Source organism: Amblyomma americanum, chromosome 9, assembly GCF_052857255.1.
Source record: "Amblyomma americanum isolate KBUSLIRL-KWMA chromosome 9, ASM5285725v1, whole genome shotgun sequence".
NCBI lineage: Eukaryota > Metazoa > Arthropoda > Arachnida > Ixodida > Ixodidae > Amblyomma > Amblyomma americanum.
Window position 1 is genome coordinate 123,850,251 of NC_135505.1, and position 20,913 is coordinate 123,871,163.

At 42.3% G+C, this 20,913-nt stretch overlaps 1 protein-coding gene across 1 annotated transcript in view; it reads right to left on the reverse strand.

Annotated features, from left to right (window-relative positions):
* Positions 1–6,895, reverse strand: part of LOC144103644 (uncharacterized) — a 28,602-nt gene extending 21,707 nt beyond the window's left edge. Inside the window, exons 1-2 of the mRNA XM_077636308.1 lie at positions 4,141–6,895; positions 2,639–3,443 (exon numbers count right to left, since the gene is read on the reverse strand). Coding sequence (XP_077492434.1) covers positions 2,639–3,443; positions 4,141–4,222 — 887 coding nt within the window. The 5' untranslated portion in view covers positions 4,223–6,895. The remainder of the gene's footprint in view (positions 1–2,638; positions 3,444–4,140) is intronic.
* Between the last annotated feature and the right edge of the window lie 14,018 nt (positions 6,896–20,913).

The following is a 20,913-nucleotide window of genomic DNA, read 5'->3' on the forward strand; positions in this document are numbered from 1 at the left end:
TGAGTCAGAAACAATTCCTCTTGTGTCAATGAAATTTTAAAACAAGAAATGGGATCCCTGTAAGAACCATGACCATAATGATGCTGCATACCCGCTCTTCCTCTGAACATGAAATCTTGAGCCAGAAGAACTCAAAAGCACCCAATTTGCTTTTTATGCACTCAAAGAGAGGGCATAGAGTGTACAGAGTTGGCACTGTAAGTACTTTATTTTATGGGGGTTTACTGCCCCGAAAGAACTCAGGCTATGCGAAATGCCGTAGTAAAGGGCTCCAAAAATTTTGACCACCTGGGGTTCTTTAATGTGCAGTGACATCAACAAATACACAGCCCTCTAGAATTTCGAACCCATTGAAATTGGACTGATGCAGCGAGGATTAAGCCCACGTCTTTCGTGTCAGCCGCCAAGGGCTATAACCACTAAGCGAGCACTGAGCTTAGTAATTGCGACATGCTTTGTAATCATTCTTTGAGTACACAGCTTAAAGTGTATATGCCGAAACTTCAGTAATATGAAAGCATTCAAATATTTTTAAATATAACAGTTTACTTCATTCTTAAATCAGAATCATCCTTTCATTGGCAGAAAGATTTTTATCAACACCAACTTTTCAGCTGTCCTACTATGTAGGATATTAGGCAGATTCACAACCTGCCAACCATTTGACATAGATTCTAGAATGGCATTTCTCATCACACGCGTCATTTTCCTTGTAACAACGAACAGAAATGATTAGTTTTTATTGCAAAATTACAATGTATTTGACGGACACAAATGTCAAAACTGGTGTCCAGAGAAGATTGTCCAATCTTTCTGGACATCAAAATGCATAAAACGAAACAAACTCAAGACAACCCGTGCACAGGAGAAGGTTACACCCTCTTGAACATACGCTAAAGGCAAGAGTTTTTGCTAAATAAACTTTCAGTTGCTCCACACGATGTCCTGCATGTACAACGTGAGGCATATATTGGTTAACTGTGCTTGAGCTTCAAAGAATGCAAGTGCAAAGCATGGGGAAGACTGCACAATGTGCAAAAAAGGACAGGGGACATTCATTTGAAAATCACCTAAAAGGTTTGCTCATTGATCTTTATTAGAATTAATGAATGCGACAGCAGGTAGATGCACAGAGGTTGGGAAAATGAGAAGTTAGAAGTTTACTCCAAAGCAACCAACAAAACAACCACAAGTTCTTGTACTAGTGGTAATGCAATGTTATCAGACAAAACAGCTTCGTTGTGGGGAACAGCATTTCACATCACTTCACTGTATGACCTTAAAAGCTCTCGGGATTGGGGGTGTTACATAAGAGGTGGGTTACATGTATAAATCAGATTTAATAAGCAAACAAAACACATAAGGTACATAAATTATTCCCTGCTAAATATGGTCGCTAAACAAATCACAAATGTTGATGAAGAGAGTCTTGACAGCAATTCTTAGCTGGATGCAAAGCACAATGATGTCTAACATGCTTTAAGTATAACACAAAAAAAGGGAGAAGCAGCTTTTATGAAGCAGGCTAGCCAAAGAACTGCGCTACTTTTGAATTTTAATGAAAACTATGTCAGTTAGGAAAATTTTACTTATAGCCAGAATAAATTCAACATTTTTTAATAGAAACTGGAATAAAATACTATGTGCACTAAGCAGTTTCACACAACTGGCCTAAATTATGAGCTTTTTATATTACACTAAGAGATTACAATGTTTTTCAAACGCACGAATCAAAGTATTTTTTTGTGTCAGCAGCCACGATCCTTGTGGCTTATTATCATGAACAGCTTATGCAAATAAAGGAGGCTTCCTCAAGTAACACACATAACAAAGCTGGCACAATGTAAAATGGTCACAAACAGCTGGTATTCTGACAGACAAAATAAATTAAAAACGGTGAAGAAACAATGCTCTGCAAATATTGTGCCAATTATATAGGGCAGCGACAGTGCTCTCAGAATTGGTGACGCAGATGTTAGTGAATTGTTCTGTCGGCCCTCGTTCCAAAGAACACACAACTCCTTAAGACAGCAAACTAACGCAAGACATCATTTTGAGGCTGGACACCTAATCCTCGTCTCTCATTCCTGCCACTAACACTGCTTTAAAAAACACACAGATTTTCACAGCAGCAGCTTTATCTGTGTTATCATAAAAACAGTTTTTGTTGAGTGATATTCACGAGTGACTTTATAGTTCAGGTCGCAAAAATTATCCCGCTCAGGCTTCAAGACTAAAAGAAATTGTGCGACCTTTCACTCCCCAAACTGTCTTCACTGAGGCAGGGCAACAACTAGTGGTAGAAAATAATAATCGGTACAATGTTTTTGAGAGTCGCTCTCCAACAAGTGATGCCATCCACATACGACCGCGATTTTATTTCCAATGATGCAGCTTAACGAGCATAGCAGGCACACTCATTTTCAGGAAAGACGAGTGGCAGTGTGGGTGTTGTGCAAGAGAAAAAAAATGTCATTTTCTGGAAAGTTTGCCACAATAAATAAAACTTGCTAATGTAATTAATGATGAAGGTTAGTTACCAGCACCTTTTATGGGGTATTCAGCTAGAACCTCGTTAGCAAGTATACAGACTGGTAGTAAGCAAAACACATATACTAGGGGCATCATAGACAATTGCTATTTTTTATGAATAGCTTTGTTGTGGCATTTCAAAGCAAGCCTACGAGTGAATGCCTTTTGGCACAAGTCACATTGGAAAGGCCTTTCGCCCGTATGGGATCTCTCATGCCTTACAAGGCCAAAATTTGTCGTAAAACCCATGGGGCACAGCTGGCACTGAAATGGCTTTTCACCAGTGTGGGTACGGATGTGCTGCACCAGGTTCTGCTTCAGAGCAAAGCTGCTGCCACAATGGTCGCAATTGTAAGGACGCTCGCCTGAGTGAGTGCGCTGGTGTGCCTTGAGATTGTCCTTTTGTGCAAAGCTGCTTCCACAGTCGTTACATTGGTATGGGCGGTCGCCTGTGTGAGTGCGCTGGTGTCTCTTCAGACAGGCCTTTAGTGCAAAGCTGCTTCCACAGTCGTTACATTGGTATGGGCGGTCGCCTGTGTGAGTGCGCTGGTGTCTCTCCAGACAGGCCTTTTGTGCAAAGCTGCTTCCACAGTCGTTACATTGGTATGGGCGGTCGCCTGTGTGAGTGCGCTGGTGTCTCTTCAGATTGGCTATTTGTGAAAAGCTGATTCCACAGTCATTACATTGGTATGGGCGGTCGCCGGTATGGACTCGGAGATGCTCCACTAGCTTGGCTCTTCTTTTGAATGTCTTGCCACAGTCGGTGCATTCATGCAGCCCATTTCCTGAGGGTTTACCCCTGTGGTTGCCCATGCCAGAAGTAGACTCCATGCAGCTGCTCACAGGGTGCCTTTCATTGGTTGAATCTTGCATGGGAGGTGTGCCATGGGTGCTCTGTGTGATGACTGAACCTGTGTTGTACAGGCAGAGCACTTTAAATAAAATGTAAAAACCAACAATCTACAGTTCACTTGGATTTAGGAAAAAAAGCTGTATGCAGAGAGCACACTCATCAAAAGCTGTGAATGTTTTTCAGAAATTTTAATCCAACGATTAGGCCTAAGGAGAACTCAGGCCTGAAAAAAGATGTGTCTACACTCAATTCTGCATGCAGGCAAAAAAGCATTTAGGCTGAAAGAATTTTTATCACTGCCAAAAAATAGGACAGCCTTTGAATTCATCCAAGGTTGGTGCATTTGAACTGTGCACTTACATTGCTGGCATAAAGAAAAACACTGTATGAACTCCACCCAAATGGGCGTAACAAATAAACAAGTGGCAGTCAGCTATACTTAGCCCAATGCACAATGCCATTTTTTGTTTTATTTGTTCCTGAGACAGTATCTAAGGAGGCCAAGGCTAAAGTCTAAAAGCCTGGCAGGGCCTTGCTTCCATGTAAAATTTCTTGCATCAATAAACAGAAATCACAGCAGTGACTGTTCGGTGAGTTGTACACATAAGACAGAAAGCAACTTTCCAGAATATCAAGGGCACATATAATCGTCATTCACCACAGTTCAGTAAAGTGAAGCTTTTGTATCCCTTCATCTATTCATTCAAAGACACTCTTCAGGAAATCATATATAGAGAAAAAGTGCCGATTCTAACCTGGCGAATTCTGTCCAGAGGGTACACCATGCTTGTGGTCTCTGGAGCTTAGACCTGCATGTGAAAACCAAATTGCATCCATAGAGACAAAAGATTACATGTGTAACAGCTCATATGGTATGTGCATGACAATGTAAATCCATATTCACAGTGGAATAAAATCTCATAAAACAGCCTTTCCATATAAAGCAATTGAACTGCACAGAGCAAAAACATTCAGAGCATGGCTACCCGTAATTACGCCCAGGTTACAGCTGCCCATTAATGTTGCCAATATGCCCAACACAATGTTCCACCTCCATCGTCTCCAAGAGTGTAATCAATCACGTCAGTAGAACCACATCTAAACTGCACACTACTGTTTCTTGAGTGCAATTAGAGCACTCCATATTTACTCGCTTAATGCCTGCACCTCCACTTTTGGGACAAGGCAAAATTTTTATTTATTTTATTTAGTACATACTGTTGGCCTCAATTTGACGACGTAACAGGATCGGGTTTACATGCATATGAAAAAGTGCGAAAGAAAAAAAAGAAAAAGAGAAACAGCAGAGAAGGAACTTTTTCATTTTACACAAAGGTACACATAAACGCACATGGTGACACTGTTGTTAATAATTTTCAAGATGGTTTGTTAGCTTCGATACAAATGCTTCAGGGCACATCTGGTTCACAATTTCTGGAGGCAACATATTCCACTCATGAATCACATGTGGGAAAAATGAAAATTTGAATGTATCACTACGGAATGAAGAAACTGTTATGACCGAGTTCCACAATGCACTTCTAAATGCTGATCAGTTCATCAATGCACTGTTCTGAAAAAGGTTTAAATTACCAGCTATTCTAACACCATGGATGGCATGAAAGAAGCCCATCTCTGGAAACACACTGATGAGGTGAAGTCATCTTAACAGCGAGTGGGAGCCGATGCCAACAATGGTGAATTATCATGGTGCAAGGGCAGCTCTGGCCAAATAGCAGCCATGGCATCACACACTTTCCTCTAAAACGGTGGGGTCAAACACCCATTTCCATACATTCCACCCAGCAGAAGCCAGGGACAAAGCTTGCGTATTGTAGCACTGGTCGGTATCCAGTGGCACTGGAAACTACAACTGCACATCTTAGGTGCGAGGCGCATGCTCCTATGGTTAGGCTACCACTGTAGAGGCAGTGAACACGGCGACAGGTTGTGAATCATAGTAGGACTTGTCAGCTTGTCACCAGCTGGTGCAATATTCTGAGCATAACACAGCACTACACTGGTTTTACAGAAATTTTGCGACTCATGAAGGTTTGAATCATATGAGGCCCTAGTCGGGCAACTAAAGAAAGAACACTGTGGGTCATCAAATTTGGTAAAAAGGGTGCTACTTTGACAAAACAGATGTGCATAACAAACAGTATTACAAGAAAACTAACAAAACTTTGCAACAGAAGACCCCACACAGCTAAATTTTACCTGCGTTTAAAAAATCTTAAAATGGAATGGAAGATGTCATAATACAGGCTAAATGAACACAGCAAGAAACAGTGTATGGAAATAGTAAGTAATGCTTTTCACATCAAAAAATGAGGTCATTCACTTGAGACCACGCACAAGGAATCGTATTGCACTATTCAGCAAAAGCAAAAAAAATGCCCATAAAGCAGTGAACAGCTGCACATACAATAAAATAAAGAATAAACCACACGATACTGACAGTACAGGTTTGCACAGCTATAGTCTTCACAAAGCCCCAACCAGAAGACAAAGCAAGTGTGAAGTAGTGGAGTTAAGGCCATACAGCACAAGAATCAAGATAAACATTGAGGTGTCAAACACAGATGCACCAAAAGGCTAATTATTTCAATGCATGCAATTTTCACCTTTGACATTTCAGCTTTGAAAATCAAGAAAAAACAGCGTCAATAAAAGAAATCAATGTGCATGATTAACATAACTTACCACAAAGCATCAATAAAAAATCAATGTGCATGATTAACATAACTATCATACAATGTCCGCCATAACTGCATTTTGTTCTCCTCCATATGATGTCACATTAAGTTTTTCACAATGACCATCACCTCTGTTCCAGAGATCTTGTTTTGATCTCTGTAACAAGATGGCTTTAGATTCACCATATTGTGCACCAAAAGTAAATGTGCCATTTTCTGCAATTTGTATTTTTAATTGAGCATAATGTTTTGGAACCAGTGCTCTTCCTTTATCAAAGCTTAGCTTGAGATGCTTATTTTGTTCAAATCTCCAGTCACAAAGTTACTTTACAAACAGACATGCAACCTCGTAGCGACTCCGGCATAGACTTTCTTCCGAAAGTATGCAACACTTTCTGAATGTTATAGCTGCCCTGAAACATACACCAGTTTGACCGACTGTTCTCCGGAATGCACTACAGCCATTAAACCTCTGCCTCTCCACCCCTTTTTCATGGAGCGCCTGGATTTTCTAATAAAGCTGGAAGACCAGCTGGCACTTGTTCTTCAGGTATCACTCCTTCCTGGTGCTTGATTCTGAGTGACCAAATATACGGATTCTAATGTTAGTAGCGCTAAGTGCACATCACAATAGTACACAGGTAGAAAGGTTGCATTTGATTGCTGTATGTGGTCACGTGTTATGTATGTGCCACGACAAATGGAAATCTCATTCAGGGCCTCATTTAAACTGTTCTATCAACGTTTTCTGCTGCATGACTCTTGAGCTCAAAAAAAAAGGAAACTGGTGCCCCTCAGCATTAGTAACACAAGAAGAGGCGACAATGCAGAAATCCATTATTTGCATTATTCCTTTCTTCCCTTTCCTTTTTCAAGGCAGTCTCATTTCTGCTGAAATTATACTGTTTACAAAACGAGTCCTCTAAACAAAGTTTTTCTTTTGAGGGCGAGCCCATATTCCTACTCTAGGTCCCTGTAATTAAAACAATTACATCAAAACCATTTTCATCCCACTTTGTACATAAACACAATGCAGAGATCACTGCACATGCAATTTTTCAGATTATCAGCATCAAGCAATGGAGTCATGGAAGGCTAGCATGCATGGCCCTGAAGGTTTTTTCCTCTGGAATGTTGTACATCCTGGCTTATCAATAATGGCCTGCAAAATAACGGAGAGCAAAGGAGTGTCACTTTAAAATGAACAGGAATGCCACAAGCAGCAGCACTTGTGAGCTTTGTTGTAAACAGCAATGCACAGAGCAGTAGCGATCATTCCAAAAAACATTTGACGACAGACTGTGTCGTTTTCTTTTTCCCTAGGCACAAATGTGAAAGGATATGGTCAGAAAAAACAAAGTGCAACTGGCATTGTGTATTAAAGTACGAACAAATATTTGAAACTGATGTTTTCTACCAGCTAAGACGCAATGTCAATAGTGTTATATTTAACGCAGTTGGTCTGGATAGTTCTCTAGGCAAAGGCAGATGGATTTCTGTGAACCTAAATTTGCACATGCATATTCTTCCTCAGGCAGGATGTACACTTTGCTTTTGTAATACTGGTCCTCATTACTGGAAATGCAGAGCGTAGTAGCGTAAGTCTCTAAAGCAACAAGTGAATTGTTGATATGCTTTGTAAATACAGCACGTAAAATACAGAAGGCACTCGTGTGTTTGAAAGTTATCTGGTTGTGTTTATGGCTTAATGCAAGTACAAAGCCAGAAACTATTAGTGGGGATGTGAATTCACATGTTTTCAATAGTAAGACACCTGTGAAGTAAGGGGAGGAAGCATTTTGAAAGGTTAATGCTTGGCAGCTTCCAGTACCAGGACTCCATTTGTCGGCGATATCAAGCAGAGCAAGACAGAATAAGTACACAAAAACCCAAATGCTAATAGTGGAGGTGCCTACGCGCTCTATATATCCAATAATCACAGATTGATGCAAGTGCTGAGAATTGGGCTTTTTGGTCACCGACTATATTCAAAAGACAGCAAGGACGGGGCACAGCGAGGAGACACGAGTGCGAGTATCGACTGGTTTTATTCCAGGAAGCTCAGCAACACACGTTATATAGGTTTGGCAAGCTAAGAGCAGCAAAAAATTAATTCCAAAAATTGCAGCATGAATGAGGGAACGGCACGTTCCCAGCTCGGCTACTGACAAGATCTCAAAGGGGAAGACACAAAGAGCAACAAAACAAGTGTAAACAAGCAACAACAAAAATTCATGACAAGTGTATAAGACAGCAAAAATCTAATGGCAATGCATGCATCAGAAGATGATGATGATATCAGAGAGAACCAGGAAACAAGCAAAACAAGTGTGAACAAGTAACAACAAAACATTTATAAGTGTACAAGGCAGCTAAAATTTAGTGGCAGGTCGTGCATCATAAATCCGATGATCTAGAGATTGCGATTTCCTTGGGAAACGGAGCGACAAACGGTCGGCTAATAAATGATGTTCTTCCTTTTTAATCATGAATGCTTCCCATATATATGCCCAACTTATGTATGTCCCTGAGCTTTCTGGAACAAAATCTAGTTAATAGTCCGCACTCACTGTGCCTCATTACTGTGTCACGTCCTTGCACTGTTTCAAATATGATAGACTGACATCCCAGAGTTGATTACAATGGCAGATTACCTAACTTCAACAGCCACAGGTAATAGCAGTTATTTGTGGAGGTGCGCTTAGAAGATAGAGAAATGCACTGGGTAGCAGGCAAGAATTGTTTCGCTACCGTAGCCGGGATAAATTTTATGATAGTATGAAAAAGATGCAGATGACAGGGCTGATTTGCATGCTTGATTGTTTTAGTGCTGGTACCAAGTTCCATAAGCCACCAAAGTGGACCCAGAATGGTGTCAAGTATACTCCAGTAGTCTTTTCATGCCTGTCATTTACAATGCACCTGGCTGTATCGAACATCACAGCAAACTCACTCCTTCATTGGATGTCGGATTAAGATTCCAAAAAAATCCACACACACAAGAATAAAAGAAGCGCAATGTCTGTTGCCAGCACCCAAGATCACCAGGCCAAAATTCACTTAGGACATGCAACTGATTGAGCACCTACGAGAATGGGCAAACAATTTGCTTGTTTCTGCCCTACAGTTTCGCAACCCTTGTTTATTGCGGGAGCAGCAGGTTACCTTGCCCGCAAAAAACTGTCAATCCATACACCTCAACACTGCCAAATACGAAAGCAATGAACAGAACAGAAATGCCACAAAAGGTCGTAAACCTAAGCTCCAAAATGGCCTGCATCCCACACATAAATGCTGCCAAGCCAAGGCGCACGTTATTCGTCACAAATTACCCGGAAGTATTCTGATGTACCCAACTTGGCACGTAGTCCTCAGAAATTTAGAGCAATAGATACAGTTTGAAAAAATACGAGCCAAAGGATATCATCTGCATAGTTTGCCAGCAGTTTTCCATAGAGGTTGTTCCTCCAGCATCCAGCTATCCACCTGCGAATACGCTTGCTTTGCCTGCAAAAAGACAAACAAAAGCACAACATACACAAGAGAAAGCCTCAATTACACAAAAGCAGAGTTCAATACAGTAGCCACATGACAAAGGTGTGGAAAGCAATCCACATTTACTGGATGTCCCAGTAGCCACGGCCGGTCAGCCGGCAGAGCGGGCTGTCGACGTTGCTGGCTAGGCCGGTTGCCAAAAACGTTCTTTGTTGCACGAGCGAGAGCTTCTTCATCAGCAGTGCTACAGGTGTTCCCCTTCCTGGCGCAATTCGCGATAAAAGAAAAAATGAAAACGGTATGTACAAATTTCATGTCAGGGGAGGTCGGGTCAGAAGTCGGAAGGGCTGTTGGGCGAAAGAATAGACCTCGGGCGGTCGAGCCTGGCTGCTTCGCAGAGGGCGAGGGGAGACAGAAAATGATGATGATGAGAGGAACAGGTGGGAAAATTTATCGCGGAATGGGAAGCGAGCTGGGCGTGCTGCAGTCGTAACGTCAACTTGTGAGGCCGGCAGTGGGGCTGCAGCTGGGCAGGAAATGCGAGTGCCAAGAATGTATCCACGTCATTATTTACAGGCGATATGTGCTGTGCACTGGCCCAGTGGGTGCAGGCAAACGTATCGCGTGTGGAAACCACCGCCATAGGAAAGGATGCCACAGCCACTGGCAACGGTGAAACAACAGCACACGGCACTTGTCTGGAGATATGCTGCGTGGGACTTGGGCTGCCGTGCAGGGAAGTGGTCGACGAGGAGCAGCGGCTTTATGCAAGAACGAGCTCACTATGGCAGTGGGGCAGAAGAAGCAAGTCCAGAGCATAGTTGTCAAAATGGGAAGGATACGGTAGGGCTGTCTTGTCTGTCGCGAAGGCACAGGTGAAGGCGCCAGGTGGGCAGGGATAAGTGGCAAGCAGGTTGGTTGGAGCGTTAGGCGCGACAAGGTGCTGGGGTGGAGTGCATGCGTGCCTCGCGGAAGAAATGGCAGTGGTGCTCACTGTGGTTCGGCTTGAGGTAGCAGGCGAACTAGGGACTAGAAGCGGGTCCGGGCTATGTTCGAGAGAGTGTGCTGACAGTGATGGCCCAAGGGCAGGCGCTACAGTTGGGAAGCAGGGCTGGGTAGGAGGCAGGTGCTGCTGCAAGAAACTTAATTGGCAGAGACCGGGGTGTTACTGCCTCGTAACATCCCGGTAGGAATGTAGTACGGAATGCAGTATGAGGCAGCAGGGTGTGAAGGTGGGCAAGAGATCGAAGCGTGCTCACGGGGCACTTGTCGAACTGCGGGTGGGGACACATGCAATGGCAGCGATAGTGGAGAGACCAGTGTGGGGAGAGCGCCAGCGTAGGAACCAGTGATGGGGAAGGTGAAACAGCTCGGGTAGAGAACGCGGCCAGGGGTTGTGGGTCGAGTGGCGCTGCGGCTTCGGAGTTGGGAACAGGAGCGCAGAGAGTCGGCAAGAGCTCAAAGCCAAAATATGCCGTCAGGTCCGTCTTGAAGTAAGCACACATGTCTGCGCAAAGGCTGCGGCAACCGCAGCTTTGCCAGGAGTCCAGGTGGGACTTTGCAGCTGGCTGGCTGGACACATGGTGGGCATGAAAGTGCAAGTCCAGAAGCGCCAGCCACAAAACGGGGTTCTTAGCATAAAACGCTGGCAGGCCAGGCAGCCGAGCAAGGAAGGAGCGCTGATACGGGTGAAGGTTTTCACTGGATGTGATGGTCGACGCGAACATGGCCATGAGAAGAAGCTGCTGAAAACCGGGTGTGAACAGCAGGCGGGCAGCAGCAAGGCCAACTGGAGGGACAGGACGGGCAGCAGCGTAGAGCCGGTGGGGGCGGCATTGCATGCGTCGAAGATGTCTCAGCAAACTTCACGCCAATCATGGGTTTTATCAGGTGCTATTAGACGAACAATTGTGCAAAATCTGTACCTTCAGTACACTGCACAGGCTTTCGCTTAAGTCCCGCATCAGAAATGTTTCAAAGGGAAATCAGTCAAGCACTAGATAGCCTGCCTGGCATGACAGTGTACAAAGACGACATATTGATCTGGTACGCAACAAAGGCCAAGTATGATAGTAATTTGACGGCAGTGCTTAAGGCAATTCATGAAGCTGGTTTCACCCTGAACAAACGGAAGCGCATCTTTGGTGCTCAAGACAAATTCCTCAGAGATGCAACCACAAAGGAAGGAATTAAGACAGACGAAAATCTCATTTAGTGTGTTGTTAACTTTCTACCCCCTCACCCAAGTATGACGTGCAAAGGTTCTTAGGAGCAATGAGTTACTTCAGGAAGTATATTCCCTGTCTGTAGGAAAAGATGAAAGCTCTGGAGGGTTTACCTCAAAAGGACATCGCTCTTCGAGTCGAACAACATGGCCGTGAAAGATCAAAAAAAGTTTGTGAAACCGAGACTCCTATACTCCATTTCATTCATAGCCGGCAATGCTGCGAAAGCTAGTGCACTTGTTCACGCAGGCTAAGTCTGCGCCCAAAAAGCTGTTTGCCATACAACCAAACTGAACAGAAGCATATCTCGTTGCGACAAACCACAAGCGCCGGAATTTGTGTTACCTCTCGCCACAATTTCACCCTGACTCATCCAGGAAAAACTGCACGAGGCAATATGATAAGAGGCTTTCAGGGCGAATCGCTCCAATTAAATATGTGCCCGAAAATTAGCTCACTCAGTGAAAATAATAGCCAGAAGACCTGAACACTGAGCGCCTCTAAGTTTTGACCATGATTTTCAATGCTAACATTTCGTTCTATACCACTCACAATTTTCATCCAAATACTCAATAATGTTTTGAGAAGAATAAATGATATGTGGCGGAGTATGGTTCGCGGAACACACTAATTCCGCAGGCTCTGCAGCGTTGCGTTTTATGTATAAAACAGAGTAAAATTGCATGAAAAAAAATGTGAACAAAAGATTCAAGGCGTGAATACAAAGCTGGTAAGAACGAAATCAGGAAGGAAGCGCTATAAAGTAATTCAAGAGTCAGTACCCATGCACTTGAGGCTTGATCAGGTTGCCTTAGAATCAGGAAACACATTGAAGCAAGTACAAACACGGAGACAATTGTGCATCAAACAGGAGCAGTGCAGAAAATATTAAAAATGTTCTGGTAGAGTGTAAAGCCACTCATCCAGATACCTTAGAGAACATAGCCTTCCAGTAGCCTTGGAATTCAAAGATAGTGAAAGGAAAATTAACAGGTGATGTGAAAGCAGAATGAAGAAATTCCACAAAACATCACATAAATCGAGAACACAGCTTAGAACAAGAAAAATAGAAATGAATAGCAAAATAAACAGCAGAATTCAGTCTGAAAGAAAGGAAGGGGCAGTACGAAGCAAATAAAACAATTCACCACTTTAAATTACTAGGCAAGGTCACCAGCCTGATATAAAGAGGATGCCAATAGTTATCTATCTAGGGGAGATTTCTTGGTGTGTGTGGTACAAACACACATTCAATACATTGTTTTACTGGATAGGAGCATTATGCGATGGGTTGGCATAGCTGGCTGCAGTTCTTCTGGAATGTTCTTCCCCTGGCTACTATTACTCCTCCGATGCCTGAAAAACGAGAACGCAAAAAAAAAACAGCATTGTTTAATACGGGAAGAAGTCACGAATTTTAAAGCAGACCATTTAGTCCAATCGAAGAGTAAAATGCATTTTTCATTTCTGTACAGCGGCTCTTGAGACGCAGAAAAAGGATTGTATACTTGTATTATATATTCTAGTTCACTGTACCTGTATGTCATGCGAGCATGAATAAGTAGACGACTTCCGTATACAAAAAAAAGCCTGGTGAAATGCCGTAACTAGAAGCTGTATGTACCAGTTTTCGGCGTAAACAGGTACCGCCATCGGGTTATGGTTCACCAGCTTCCACAAGTCACGATTAAGCACCACGAACAATGTTATCACATATACTGCCAGAGAATTTATAAAGCATTACCGCTTTCAATGCAAATCTATAGATTGCAAAAGGACTAATTCTGGCATTTGCTTTGCGATTACAGACACAAAAGAATGCAGACATACCAGAATTGTGAATGGCGCGATCTCCACCAACCTGCTGTCCTCGATAAAACCTGCTACAAGAGAAATAACGCGTGGAAAGCTCACTGGCGACCGAGTCAGTCAGATGGTCAAGGATGAAGACACACAGCTAATGATTTTACATAAATTAACGCCAACTACAGCTCTTCAGCCTATTCCGTCTACTGGCTACTGATACAAGTCTTAAAATAGCAGGTTTAAAGGAATAACTCCGGCAGGCTTCAACAAAGCAAATTTGTCAGCTATTGTGGTTATACACTTTTGCGGCTTTTATGTTACTGGTAAACGCGTTAACAAGCTCGAATCTTTCGAGACTGTGCGGCGATGTTTGTGCAAGCGCACACAAAGACGGACCGCGTCTCCACTAGCCCACGCTGCAAAAGTGACGTTCACATGGTCGAACGCGTTTCCCCTTAGTCTGCAGGCTCATAGATTTCCTTCTGCAAAGCTTCTTTCTCTCAAAAACTGAAGAGACACAAAACCGAACATGTAAACAACAGATTGAGGAGCAGGCACAGCCGGTAATGCGCGCAATCGCGAAATTTGTGCGATCGTTGATGCCGCCCGCGATGCAGCTTGCTCTATCATACATCTTACGTGCATGGTTGGCGTGAGCACGTTCAAATAAGCAAAGAAAACACTGTCAGGATCATGTATACAACTTCAGATAAGTATTAATGAGGCAAAAAAGGTTTGTCTGTGCACAAGGTATAGTTTACTGCAAACCTTCCAACGCGATCGAAAGCAAAACCAAATTTCGGCCCGGTTGGTTTCGATATCGCATGCACACGTTGGAGCGCTGCAATGATGGATTTTATATCCGAATTTTGAATTGGGCTTAACTTGCACGTGCGATGGTTTATTCGTCACCACTGCGTAGTGCGCGAATAGAAACCGTATGTGGAGACACTCCTCCACTGTGTTCAAATTAGGGTGGTTCTAACCACATGCACCCCGCCAACTTTGTGAGTAGTATGTAGTACTATAGTGGTAGTGTTTTCTTAAAGTAACAATAAAAAGAAAGGATAAGATTTTTGCTAGCCCCGGCATCTGCCATCGATACTGAAGCACCTTAGCTGAGGCAGCAGAAGTAAAAGTTAGCAGGCAGAACGGAGAATACCTGCTATCCTTTTTTTTTTATTCCGCTGCCTTTGTTGAGGTTATATTTTTATTTGCTGTATGCGCAGTACTACAGAACGCGTTCAGCTCGGTGCCACCACACGCAACGCATGTCACGCGTATCCTGAACTCTTTGCATGGCCAGGGCTTTTGTTGCAAGGAGCTGTCAACATGCGAAGAGTTCGTCTGGGCTTGTTTTCGGAAACCGCAATTAGGTACGCAGATATATGCAACGATCATCCTTTGGAGGTACGCTTCGTTACATGGTACGTGTTAAAGTTCTACTTAGGCAGCTGTAATGTATATCGGTGCATTCTTTGTGGAGTTAAGGAGGTCGTACCCTTGGGTGGGAGCAAATCCTCTATGACCTTTCCCGCAACATACAGAAACTTCCGTAATTATCTGCCGGATTAAAAAGAAATCTGGGCGTATACGTGCAAATTATTGTCAGTAAAAGGCCTTTCCATGCCCTATTCATATATTTTGCTTTAGTATCCTCCACTTATGTTGCATTCACTGGGTTCATCATCGAGATCTAAACTACATTACCAGCCGGATTATTTGCCTTGTCAGTTATGAATTTCTAGTTATGTTTACAATATTATCTAAACATATGGACTCAGAAACGTCGCGAGATGTTTGTACCTATTGATGGTGCTATGTGTATGCCCGTAAACATTATTTTGATAGCATTCTGAAATGTTACGAGGGCGTACCTCAAGCAACGTTGCAGTATAACTTCCCATTTTGTTGCTAACGTCGCATGGAAGCTTACAACGTAAATTGAGTCAACATTCTTCGCTATTTAGGGAGTTATATATATGAAACAGTTACTGCGTCATTTCCATTCCTGAAAACCCAAATTCAAAAACCAAGTTTCCTTTCGCTCCCAAGGGTACGTACGACCTCCTTTACCCCACAACGAAGCGTACATCGATCCAAAGGATCTCGCTGTATAACGTACATACGTCACCTCGCGTTTTGCGAAAGCAGGTGCGGACAGGTGCCGTATTTTAAAGCTCTACGCATGATCAGTTCCTTGCAACAAAGTCCTTGACCCATGCAGAGAGTTCAGGATACGCGTGACATGCGTTGCGCGTGGTGGCACCGAGCTGGACGCGTTCTAGTACTGTGCATTAAGCAATAAAAAAATAGGCCACAATGAGTCGATCGTCGGAGTGTAGTTTGACAGAGTGGAGAAGTAGCTCCGCATATGGTTCCTATTCGCCCAGTACGCAGCGGAGACGACTAAAAGATCGTACGTACGGGTTAAGAACAATACAAAATTCCGATATGAAATTCAGGCATTGAGCTGCATCGAGTGCGATGTCGAAACCAACAGTGCCGAAATTTGGTTTTGCTTTCGATCGCGTTGGAAGGCCGCAACTGATAGACAGTTTCCAATCGACTATACCTTGTGAACAGATCTAACTTTTCTGCCTCATTAATACTTATTTGAAGTTGTATACATGATCCTGACAATGTTATTTTTTTCTTATTTGAGCGTGCCTACGCCAACCAAGCACGTAAGATGTATGATAGCGCAAGCTGCATCGAGGCCGGCATCAACGATCGCACAGATTTCGTCTGTTTTGTGCGGGTTCAGTTCCTCAATCTGTTGTTTACATATTCGTTTTTGTGTCTTGTCGCTCTGTGTGAACAAGAAGCTCTGCAGAAGGAAATCTATGTGCCTACAAAGCAAGGGGAAAATCGTGCGACCCGGTTAACGTCACATTTCCAGCGTGCGCCAGTGAAGACGCGGTCCGTCTTTGTGCGCGCGTTTCCAAATGTCGCCGCACAGTCTCGGAAGGTTCGGGCTTGTTAATGCCTATACCAGTAACATGAAAGCTGCAGAAGTGTATAACCACAAGAGGGGACAAATTTTCTTCGTTCAAGCCTGCCGGAGTTATTTCTTTGCAACTGCTACTTTTAGTACTTGCATCAGTGGGCAAGACTCCAAGCTAAACCGCCCGTGGTTTTCACATGTGTTTTCAGCATCTTTTCTGCATTGAGTACAAGTTCATCTGATAATATATTCCTTCAAGCTACATCTTTAATGAGATTAAATATTTGTTTTACACAGTTTTCTTTCTTGATTCAGTAACTTTGGTAGCAACAAACGTAAAGAACTTTCAACCTGAAAACTTAATAATTAAGCAAATTATTTCGCTACTATTTTCTACTGCCCGAGCCCCAGACTGAAACTCTAATCCTTGCTATCTCTCTGCTTGATCAAAATGCCATACCTTCCACTGAAAATGAAGATATAATTTTAGCTCAGCACTTACTTGAATAATCACAACCTGATTTATTTTCAGATATACATAAAATGACAATGAATTGTTTTTGATATGACGTACCCTGACTTCATTCTGATTTATTAGATTTTATTGGGTGTGTCTTATGATTTACTTCAATACTTCATTTAGACTGCAATTAATTTTTTCAGTTTTATTTATTTATTACTACCGCAAAGGCCCTTTGAAGTGGTATTACATGAGGGAGTGGGTTGCGTAGAGTAACATTGCTGCATGGTGATTTGAATAGTGAACGGTCAGCATGGAGTACAATGTGGACGGGCAAATCATACCGTTCGTTTGCACTGAGCACAAAAAATGAAGACAGATGTGCGGGCAGGCAGAGGATATATGTGGTCTTTTCATGGTTGATGCGGCTGGACGTGCGGTAGGCAGGGTTGATAACAGACTCATGCGAAACATGATAATATATACATACTTTTTAAGTGTGACGCCGGTTAGTTAAATCTGTGAGATGACCATTGAATTTTAGTTCAGTGACACTTTTCATGACACAAAAAAACAGAGAAGATGAACCTAGTGGCATGGTTTTTTATTGCTTCTAGTGTATAATAGAAAGGGTATTTTGATTAAGGCCCAAATAACACATGCATACTCTATTTTGGGCCGTAAAAATGTTACATAGGCTAATGATTTCAACGATGGTGGTTGAAAGCTAGCAGAGTTTAGAGCTTAGACAGTACGATTTGCAAAGAACGTTCACTCTTTGTTTAATCGTGCTGAGCTTGCACGGCGCATCGTTCTGCTTTCTCAATGCCACCCATTCCGATGTCGCTCAGAACCGAGCAAAATTTTGTCGTGCTCATCTGTTTTGTATGATGTCTCCGGTTAGTGCTGTAACTGCAACTGTATGGTGAAGTGAGGCGAGTATGCTCAGAGAATCAGTAGAAATGATGCTGTTCTCGATGTTATCTTTTATTATCTTTTCTACAGCCACAAAGAGAGCGTAATGCTCCGCACTGAGATAGCTGTAATGTTCTTTCACAATATTTTTCTACCACGGCACTTCCAACATAGCGTGCCGATTTTTAACGATCAGCATAAAATGCTGTGTATTCCTCGCACTTTTTGTTTGCCAAATATTCTTCTAACTTAAGTTCTTTTGCTGTTCATTTTTCCAGAAAATTTGTAGATGTGTGTTAATGTGAAGTACTATATACAAGATAGGATTATGGTCTGCATTCTTTAAGATGCAATTTAAAATATCGGCACTAGCCTGGACTTTGTGGAACTTATGAAAAACTAGTGCGCCTGAAACTAGTTTCCAGAAAAGCTGTCCGAGCAGCCAAATGCTGCTGTGCCCCACTGCCAGTAGGAGAAGCAAGTGATGGCTTGGCTCGGTAGGTGGGCAAGTAGTGTGGTTCCTCGAAGATGCCGTTTTGTTTTATTACCGAACTGAGGAGGGCAGGAGGGTGTCAAGAAAAAAATTTATTACTTAAGTCACAATTATGAAATCTCCAGAGAACATGTAATTTTGCGTGCTGATAGCAAATGTGTAATATAATTTGATGTACAATAAGTCCTTGTATATGAAATTATGCGATATCTTAAGTAACGTTTTGGCACGTGTTTAATGAGAATTCAAGCTATGCAATAACGGTAAAATTATCATCCTACCTGTCGAAGTTGAGCTACAGGATTTAGAAATTCTCACTTCAGATACAGGAATCCATATTTTTCTTCCCATTTATGAAGTGGCAACATCACACTTTGTAACTCAACATCTACAATAGGCAGGATAATATTTTAACCTTACTGTAAAGATTTATGTGAGGAAAAGCCAATAGCACGCATTCTTAGCAAGTTCTCTGCAGAAAAAATTGCTGAAAGCCCTCGGCAAAAAGCTACGTTAATTGTGCAAGAAATTGTTTAACATAAAATTAAAATACATATTTGAAATCAGCACATAAAACCACGACAAAACTGCAACAGCAACCATCAAAACAGACGCACAACTCGCCCAGCCATCTGTCCAGAATATTGGTTGCTTCATCGTTAGACAGGTGAGGCAGCCTGTGGGATCAGATACTTTGCTCGCATCTGCAAAGCTGTAATCGCAGCCAACAGCAGTTCCTCTGTTATTACAGAAACTGCAGGAGAGCACTAATGTTTAATTATACCTCAAAGAACAAAAACCATTTTTGTACCTTGTAAGCGATGTTTGTCCGTGATTAGGTCGGTACCTTGCATACAGGTATTTTTTTCAATAAAACATATAAAACACAAGCCTCTACAGATGCCGACGTCAGTTGCATATGTGATAAACAGGAGTTTGTTATAACATACCAGTTATCTTGGTTCTGATGCAATGCAGTTTTTCGTCAGACACATTTCAAATGAACGTCATTCATTGCAGTGACCATCATTTCATTAGGAAAACTCGGCACTGCTATGCAGTTATTGTTCTCTTCTTATTTTAGATTAGGATACATTCGGAAGATCACACGACAGAGTGGAGGAACACAATTACCAGCAGTAAACACATGAAAATCAGTACAACTGTTGCCGAGTGCTTCTGAATTAGACGTGTCCCTAGTACGGGCATCTATAATCAGTACTAAATTTTTGTCATTTCACCCCATATTGAACTTCGCAACCACGCTGCTTGTGTGCTCAGTTCAGGGTATATACTAAGAATCCGAAAAGAAATGCCCCGAGTCAAGTTTGCATCCCATAGTCTGTGGTGAACAATTCCTTGAAAGAAACTGGAGCTTGTTTTTAGTTCAGTTTTGAACTGTTGTTAATGACGTGTGTTCAAGGCTTGAGCTACTTACAGTGCATATCATTCAGGTTCCAATATTATCCAAGGTATTCCACGTGCTTCTCACTTGAGCCATCTGAGTACGCACTCCCTTTAATGAATTCAATGTTAAGACGTTTCAAAACACATTTTTTTTCTGCATGTAAACCCTTTCTCACATCTGTTAAAGATAAACTGGGAGTTTTCCATAGCTCCTCTACATTCCTTTTCTCTGTTTAGTGCCATTGAAGTTTTTAAAGCAATATTTGCAGAATCAATGCCCTTCTGCTAAGAACCCATATTGCTGGCTCGATAGTGGGAAGCACTCTGGGTTGCTTCTTTCACTTCCACTGATACTATATGACTGCCTTGCAGGCTTCAGCTGACAGCAGCATATAACCACGGCACTGTAACATTGGACTAAGCTCACAGAGTAGACTGCATTGATACCCGATTATCAACGTTAGGCTTTTCTCACTCAGTGTTGCATGCAATGATGCACCACACCCACAATTCGTTTTTGTTTTCTTGAAGTGGAGCCTTTATCGACAGATGCAGTTGGTGATATAGCTGCACGCAGGTGGGATGTGCATAGACTGACAAGTAAACCAGTGCCCACTGGTTCCTGGAGCCCAAGTGGAGAAAAACCGCCCCTTTTATTGTCCCTTTATTGCCTCTTTTATTGTAATTTTCTCTAAACCAAGCGATTGCCACTACAAATTAAAAAAAAACATTATCCTGTGCACCTTGGGTTTCATGGACTGTTTGCCTCCTTCCTTCTTATATGTATATATATATATATATATATATATATATATATATATATATATATATATATATATATATATATATATATATATATATATATATATATATATATATATACACATATATATATATATATATAACAGATATGACCCATGCCAAGACAGTTAACGTTACCACGGACTAGCGGTTAAGCTCAGAAACTGAGTCTACATGTCTAGGATATTTGAAGTACTTCAACTGGGCTTGTTGGTGCATATTCGTGAAAGGCATAAGAGCACAAACTGGCAACACGGACGAGGAAGGGAACAGGACGAGC